The sequence below is a fragment of the Fopius arisanus genome, unplaced genomic scaffold (assembly GCF_000806365.1).
Source record: "Fopius arisanus strain USDA-PBARC FA_bdor unplaced genomic scaffold, ASM80636v1 scaffold00149, whole genome shotgun sequence".
NCBI lineage: Eukaryota > Metazoa > Arthropoda > Insecta > Hymenoptera > Braconidae > Fopius > Fopius arisanus.
Genome location: NW_011887888.1, coordinates 1 through 7,923, shown reverse-complemented (window position 1 = coordinate 7,923; position 7,923 = coordinate 1). Strand labels below are relative to the sequence as shown.

Genomic DNA, 7,923 nt, shown 5'->3' with positions numbered 1-7,923 from the left:
TCCATTTATAATCCCTTATTTTTTTTTTTTCTCCCAAAAAAAGAAGAACTTGATTGATCCGAGATACAATTCAATATTTCAAGAAATGTGATGAAATTTTTCTCAAATAGAAAAATATGAATCAAGCATGTTGAATAGATGGCATTGTATTTCGTCAGACAAGTTTATACACTCGGATGAGATGAACACAATAGTACTGTCTACTTGACAATAACAACCATACACCCCTCACATTTTTATAATATTTCTAATATATTTTTCGAATGTGCAATTCCTATTATACAACCCAAAGAGCTTTAGTATTTATATTCGAGCGTATTCGTTCCATATAGTAGGTACTCCCGCAATTGTCTCTTGTCCCGCAATTGTCCTAAAGGCGGTACATCATCCAGTATCCTATCTTCTTCATTCTGCTTTACCGATACATCAAGCGATGGCAGGCTCTTGACCACCAGACTTGGGAGGAAAACGTCATAGTATAAAAAAATCTGAAAATTCGACAATTTAACATTTATTTTGTACTCAATGATTTATATAGCATTGACGGATTGGCTTTCCAAATTTAGTCCACCTTATTCGTGAAAGTGATGTAGACAAGGCTAGGGCTTGATGTCCCTGGAGATAAGCTGTAGTTGCCAGTACAGAAAGATCGGACTGGCTCCTCGAATTGAAATCTCACGCTGTTCCTGTCTTGGTCAAGGATATAAGTCTGCCCATCCCAAGTGCAAATGACTATTTCATCAGTTCCATCAGCAGTTACGTCCAGACAGGAGAGTGCAAATATTTGGTGGTCAACTTGCATTGCCCATAAAATAATTTCATCCTTGACCAACATTATCGTTCCATCTAATGTAGCAACTGCATAGGGTTTGCTCTCCATAACTTCTTCCTCATTATTATTGTCCTTAATTTCAATAATACCCTCATTATTTATACAACTGTTGTTGGTAAAATCATCATAACTGGGTAAAATTGTTTTCTTATGAACTGTTGGGAATTCACCCCGAACAGCATTACCACCGATAATATTTCCATCGACTTGATCAGTTCCTGAAAATTCCAGTGGTGTTGATTCATGAATATCCTTCTTTGAACAAATCTTTATAGAGGAGTATCTCTTATTTCCGGGCGCCAGATTGCCAATTATTTCAGTGGAAATATTTGAATTCCGCATACGAGATATTCCTAGCGTTTGATAATCAATGCAACCCTCGGCTGTTTCACTTTGCACACAAGTTTCTTGTGAGCGACAGTTGTCGGAAGTGCATTTGATTCTCATGAAGGTACCACCTGGCTGGGCAACAAGAAGAGTTGGGGTTCGATCGTTTGTATGCTGTAGAGTAAGAGTGCCAATTTGATTGGCACATTCCCATTTATTCAGTCCAATGAGCTTGCCTGTTCCCAAATCAGCATTACTTGACCATCTATAGGACCTGACGACACGATCTGTCAGCCCGATGATCATTTCATTAGCCCCATCTCGGTCGATATCAGCTAACAGCACGATTTTTGTATTTGTTGGAATTCTTTGTAAATGAACACACTCCATTTTACCGGACATTTGATCCACCTCTCCGGGATTATGCTCGAAAATAGCATCTAGCTTGGCATTGTCTAGGCATTCTTTATTGACCACCGTAGAAAATCCAGTGTTAGGGTTGACTGAGCGTGGACTGTAAAAAATGTGCACCCATCCATCTCCGCAAATAACGACCAAAGCATTTCTCCCATAATTGAATATATCCCCTATGGCAAGACAAGTTATCAGTCCGAGTCCAGTTGTTTTATGCCAAATGTCTGAGCCCTTGAATATTAATAAATCTCCTTTAGATGTGCCAACGACTAATTCGTTGTCCCCATCGTTATCAACATCACCAATGGCAAGTCCATGTCTGAAAACATTACCAGCAATATCCCACTGCAGCCTGTCGACAAAATTCACTGCTCTCATTTTAAAATGGAATTTATGCAGGCTGTGATTGCTTGGATACTCTTAAAGGGCTTCTATGTTTAGGAATCAGTGAATTGAGATGCTGCCATCGACTGGGTGGCCAGACAACGTGGGTTGCTTTGGCTATAACCAGACCAAGAGATAGTGGACCAAATGTGTTAGAATCTACTGAGTGATTTGTATTATCACCTTCGACCCAACAGTGACCTTCTGGCACCTGAAACAAAAAACTATCATTCACATTATATTTAACATGAAATTTTTATGAAATTGGTCTTACCCTTAGAATTGAAGTGTGGTAGCCAATCGTTCGCACTTCGTCTCCCTCTAATCCAATGACTCTCTTTATCAATTTCTGCTCTGGATTTTTCGGAGATTTGAATGAAATTATCTCACCGTAATTGATATTGTAATTGTGCACAGTCCAGCAATTCAAAAAGACATAGTCATACTCTTTAGCATTTGGATTCAGTGCTGGCTGCATCGATATTCCCTCCACTCGTGCGACATATCCCACAGTGTTGACGAATGTTACTCCAATTGGGATTCCAAGGAGAATGTTACGTACTATGGAGCTCAGGCCCATTAGTTGACTGTTTTTTCCTGAAAATTAACTACCCTCACATATTTTTCTTTTCCTCTTTTCATAACCCCTTCAGCACAACGATTCTCTACTTTAAGGTTATATTTGTAATACAGGGGATATAAATGTAGTAAAGACCATTAATTTTTGCTAATACTTTACTGAAGGTCCTTATAAAATTTGGAAACGTGAAATTAGATTACGTGTTAATATGCTTTTTGGTTGGTTCAAGTTGGTCATCAGAGAATACAGACCACAGATAAGACTGCACGAATGAGAACAAGCACAACACAGGCAACCACCAGCAAATGCAAGCTATTCACATGTATTGGCGTCCAATGTACTAGCCAAAGAGTATTGAGTAAAGTAGAGGCTCAGTTCTGGGGGTTCGAGTGACCCCAACGGTATCGTAGTGCTGTACCCCAAGAGAGGGAAGGCGCCACACGCAATGGGGGTGTGTCAAAAAATTTAAGTGACTCCATAAAATTTTAAAATTTCACCCTTTTTCACCACGTTGACTGGTCCCTCTGACAGCGGGACTGCTACTGAGGGAGTTACCGAGTCGGCTGATGGGTAGACACCCCCATTGCGTGTGACGCCCTCCCTCTTCTGGGGTGCAGTACTACGATGCCGCTGGGGTTTCCGTCCTAGGCGTGAAAAATACTATTAATGTATTTCTTGGTATGGGATCTGCATAGGAAAAGCTAAAAGGAAATGAATATTCTTGGAATTTTTTTATATTCGTTATCGGGGAACTACTATTATCTACTCACCGATGAAAAAATATCATCTCATGCGTCTTGTTTGTTTTACCGCAGTAAACACACCGCATTTTTCTCAAGGAAGAAAATATACTTTTGTCAACCGATTACTTTTCAAAAATTACCGAGTCGTCACGTGAACGTTATGGCGTCATTTTTCCAGCGTCATTTACCGTCTGCATCATCCTTCGTTGGGTGATGCGGATGCGCAGTCCAGGGCACTGTAGTACTCGAGCTACTATTCTGAGGCTCTGCTTGTCCTACAGTACTGCCGCAGTGTCGGCGTAGTGGGGGCATAGGGATAGTCTATCCAGTTATATAGAGATCAGTGGGCCGGAATGTTCGTGAAATTCCCGTTTTCAAGTGCATTTGCCAATGTTTTATGAGATCCCTCGGCTCACTGCCCATCACACTTTTCACATGCTCTCCGACATGAAACTATCGAGTTCGTACTTTACTAAAGAGAACTTACAGCACTTACAGCCATGTATAATTCCATTTTATTTTTCAGATTTTTTTTTTTGCACATACAGCAATTATATTTTTCATACTTTTCAAAAGTATAATGCTCTCACTCAGCATACAATAACGATTCCCAACAAGTATTTTTTCTTTCAATAGAGGATAGAGATCTGTCTGTACATTAAACGGAATTTCATTTAATCGTTTATACTATTTGATTTGAAGTTAATGAACGAGTATGGCTTGTGGTATATCGTCCGGTTTGATTTTTGGTATATTGAGATCGTCAAAAACGTCCAAGGTGTCTTGGACGAATTTATTCATCATGTCTGGTGTATGATGTGGTGTTGGTGCTAAACGCAATTTCTCGTCGCCTTTAGGCACTGTTGGATAATTAATTGCTTGGACGTAATGCCCTTTGTCACGTATCAAAGCATCTGCTATTTGGGTACATAAAAGTGGATCACCAATCTGTAAACAATGAAAGCGACAATTTAGACAAAAAAAAAGTCGTTATTGCTGCAGGCTTAATCAAATGATTGATGTGACATTAGGGTAGCAACTGCATTAATTTAATGAAACTAATTTCTCACTCTCCCTGAGTGCCCTGCAAACAATTAATGAAAGATATAACTACCTTAATAGGAATAATATGCGACGGGGAATGTTCAAGTGGAAGACTAGCGGCAGTGAGTATAGATTTCATATAATCAACATTTTCCTGGTGTTTAGCCCTAAGCTGACGGCCCTCGTCAGAGGCCAGAATCTCCACAGCTGTGAGTGCACCATAGAGGGTTGCCGGCGGCAAGGATGTTGTGAAAATAAATCCAGCGGCATAACTCCTGACAACATCAATCAATTGTTTCGATCCAACAATATACCCCCCGACATTGCCGAAGGCTTTGCCAAGAGTACCAGATACCATGTCCATCTTATCTAGTACCCAATCTCGTTCTCCAATTCCAGCGCCAGAGTATCCATAAAGCCCAACAGCATGAACCTCATCAACAAAAGTGAGTGCCCCATATTTTCGCGCTATGTCACACATCTCTTCCAATGGGCAAATACTACCATTCATAGAATGTACTGTTTCAAATGCAACTATTTTCGGCAATGAACGATCAACGCTCGCCAACAATTCCTCAAGATGTCTCGCGTCGTTGTGGCGAAATATATGTTTGGCAACTCGACTGTTGCGTATCCCCTGGATCATGGATGCATGATTACCAGCGTCTGAGAATATATGACATCCAGGTAATCTCTTAGCAAGGGTAAACAATGTGGAATCGTTAGCAACAAAGCAGGAAGTGAATACAAGGCCTGCTTCCTTCTGATGTAATGCAGCTAAACGTTTCTCCAGCATCTCATGACCCATTGAATTGCCAGAGATGTTTCGTGTACCACCAGCACCCGCTCCAAATTTGTCAAGCGCCTCGTGGGCAGCGGTGGTCACCGCTGGATGACGTGACATACCTAAATAATCATTAGAACACCAAACAGTTATTGGTTTTTCTCCGCAGGAATACTCCATAGCTGATGGAAATTGATGGGCCAAACGATTGACCTTCTTGAAGACGCGATAGGAATGATCTGCTTTCTTTTTCTTTATTTGCTCACTGAAGAATTCCTCATAGGGGAAGACCGCTTGTTTTGGATGAGCACACAGGGTAATAACGTCTTCTTCAATTGCTAAACTCGCTTCCTTTATTGCATCCTTTTCCTTTGAGAGAAAGGGGCATTGTTTAACTGGGACTGTGGCTGGAGCTGCGGTTTGAGTGATAGGTTCAGCTGTCTCAGATAGGCTGCCGGATGCTCGTGACATCACTGGACAGTGCTGACGGTAATTCATTAGGAGAGATGCTCCATAGTTGCGGACATAATTTGCCGAGAGGCGAGTCAAGAATGGACACGGCATTTCTAACAGTTTTCCTGAGAAAATCCAATTCATCATTTTTTGATTGACAATTGAAATAACAATGGCGCCATCAACACTCATTTGTTATTATTGAAAATAGCTGAAAGACTCATTACAAAAATATACCACTGTAATATAGATGACGATCTATATATTTTCAAAAATCTTATCCAATTATATTACAATATCATTGATGGAGAATAATTATCGTCATCAATTATCAAACAGTCTGTTTGACTCATTTGTTTTAAAACAGCTTGGATAATTATGCCACAATTTTTGATCTAACCACATTTGACATTGAATCCAGATACTGATATTGATGTTAGAGAGTAGAAATGCTATAGCTGAAGTAAATATTATTGGTTATGTGAAAAATGCAGCAGAAAATAATGTGATATGAGGTTAAAATGGCCAGAAGACATGAGCGAATGTCGACTACGATTGAAAGGAAAGTTTAATATCATACCACCTCAAAGAGGAAATTGTGCTAATTGAATAAAAAAAAAAGAAGGAAAGAAATATTGGTCTCACCTCTTGTCACACTGAATATGCGACAGCTGGCCTTTCTAACACTTTGTCGTACGAGCTAGAATCACAATTATTGGGAATTAATCACACCAATGTTATCCAATCATCAGAGACAAATCAAATGGATCAACGACCAAGGACGTGTAGACCAATTTTTTTTATGGTACACCACTTGGTGTGCCTGCGCTTTGCCGACTGATCTGAAGTTGCTTGACTCAAGCGTTTATGTATGCGTAATACATCCATGACCACTGTACTCAATGTACCCAATGTCCCAGTTAATGACGTACTCTCCCTGTTTCTGTCATCATCGCCTTGGTTTTTTTTAGCAAATATGCAAATATCAATGCGAAATTATTAAAAACTAAGTTTAATTGACATAATACTGACTGTTTGTTATTTTTCCAAATTTTTACCATTAATTTCAATTGAAAATTTTCATATTTCTTCATCATGTTCGATGTGCTGTTTATTCAGTAATACCGCGACGAATTTTACTCCAAATTTACTGAAGTTATATTATGATTGTTTTTGTGAAAAAAAAAAATCATAAAAATTCTTTCACATGCAATTCAATTATTCAACAAAAAAATCCATTGAAATTGTTCTCTCACTCACAATGTTAGAGCATAATTATAATTAATTTTCTATCGAGAATATCGAATTACGTTAATAATCATTTTACCATGTTGCAGAGTACTTGTGAAATAGCACGATTTAACTGAAGTAGTTGCTTAACACAAGTTGGCGTAGTCGTGTTGAAAACTCGTATGAAATAATTCACTCCTACGTCCTGCTTATGATCTATTCAACACCGATGAACTATCGACTTGGTATTTGTTACCACAATCACGTCAAACACTCGTCACTGTTCAACCATCTTCTGGGGGGCATTTTAATGATCAGCATTATGCTAATTACTTTTTCATATACATTGAAATTAGTCGTTTGAAGGCCTCTCAGCTATTAAGGTGGGTAATCAAACAGAAATTTCAGAGAAAAGGTTCTCCCGTACGACGGAACAATCAATTTGATATTACGGGGGTTCAACGAATTTATTTAACGATATGACTAAATAATAAGATTCCTTCTTGCTACGTGATGACAAATTCTCATGTTATAAAAGGAATATATTGCCGCTGTTTGCAGTTGTTTTAAATTTTCCATCCACTTTAGAACAATTCAATTTTCAATTTGAGGTCGTTTTTGAAATCTGATAGCCACGTCTTTAATTTCATTAAAATACTTCTGAAGTAATTCAAAGTTTATGTAAAAGAATTTTGTCAAAGGCAAAACGTAATTTCTTAAAATATATACGGAATGGATATTTGTGGTGTTTTTTTTTTCTATTTCTGTGTGGTGAATCCCCGCAAATATACACTATCACTTACCATACACTCTAACAAGGAAATAATCCCTCAAACAGTGATAACACAAATTATTGCATGTCCGCAATTATCCTGCACTAAGAGAATTCACCAATATACCAGAAAATCACATATAATTATGGCGCTTGTCCGACGACAAATGACGATTGAAGAAGAAGAAATTTATTAGCGCAAAATGGAAGTGAAAAAAAATTCACCATTCACGCAATAATGAAAATTCCAGGGAAAGGTGAATGGATCTGAGTTACGGACGCCCCCGCGAGTCATAATAAGCGTGAACTAACCCTCGGGGCGTGATTTTTAATTTTTTTCACTTTTTGACCAAATGGCAC

The 7,923-nt window shown here is 38.7% G+C and overlaps 3 protein-coding genes across 7 annotated transcripts; all 3 read right to left on the bottom strand.

The window, feature by feature from the left end:
- Positions 1-130: 130 nt before the first annotated feature.
- Positions 131-1,977, bottom strand: LOC105272194 (integrin-alpha FG-GAP repeat-containing protein 2). Of its 2 annotated transcripts, none has more exons than XM_011314161.1 (2): positions 572-1,977; positions 131-488 (listed from the first exon to the last, which is right to left on the bottom strand). In XM_011314161.1, the coding sequence occupies exons 1-2, from the start codon at positions 1,949-1,951 to the stop codon at positions 297-299; spliced, it is 1,572 nt and encodes a 523-aa protein (XP_011312463.1). In that variant the 5' UTR covers positions 1,952-1,977; the 3' UTR covers positions 131-296. The 2 variants fall into 2 exon arrangements, with proteins under 2 accessions (XP_011312463.1, XP_011312464.1); XM_011314162.1 differs by having other exon boundaries at positions 338-456.
- Positions 1,939-2,979, bottom strand: LOC105272195 (mitochondrial inner membrane protease subunit 2). Of its 4 annotated transcripts, XM_011314166.1 has the most exons (4): positions 2,738-2,820; positions 2,348-2,554; positions 2,232-2,278; positions 1,939-2,168 (listed from the first exon to the last, which is right to left on the bottom strand). In XM_011314166.1, the coding sequence occupies exons 1-4, from the start codon at positions 2,772-2,774 to the stop codon at positions 1,965-1,967; spliced, it is 495 nt and encodes a 164-aa protein (XP_011312468.1). In that variant the 5' UTR covers positions 2,775-2,820; the 3' UTR covers positions 1,939-1,964. The 4 variants fall into 4 exon arrangements, with proteins under 4 accessions (XP_011312468.1, XP_011312467.1, XP_011312466.1 ...); XM_011314165.1 differs by having other exon boundaries at positions 2,232-2,565; positions 2,789-2,979; XM_011314164.1 differs by having other exon boundaries at positions 2,232-2,554; positions 2,789-2,978.
- Alas (5-aminolevulinate synthase) lies at positions 2,737-7,044 on the bottom strand. Its single transcript, XM_011314167.1, has 5 exons — positions 6,889-7,044; positions 6,207-6,261; positions 4,395-5,686; positions 3,308-4,228; positions 2,737-2,877 (listed from the first exon to the last, which is right to left on the bottom strand). The coding sequence occupies exons 1-4, from the start codon at positions 6,889-6,891 to the stop codon at positions 3,983-3,985; spliced, it is 1,596 nt and encodes a 531-aa protein (XP_011312469.1). The 5' UTR covers positions 6,892-7,044; the 3' UTR covers positions 2,737-2,877; positions 3,308-3,982.
- Between the last annotated feature and the right edge of the window lie 879 nt (positions 7,045-7,923).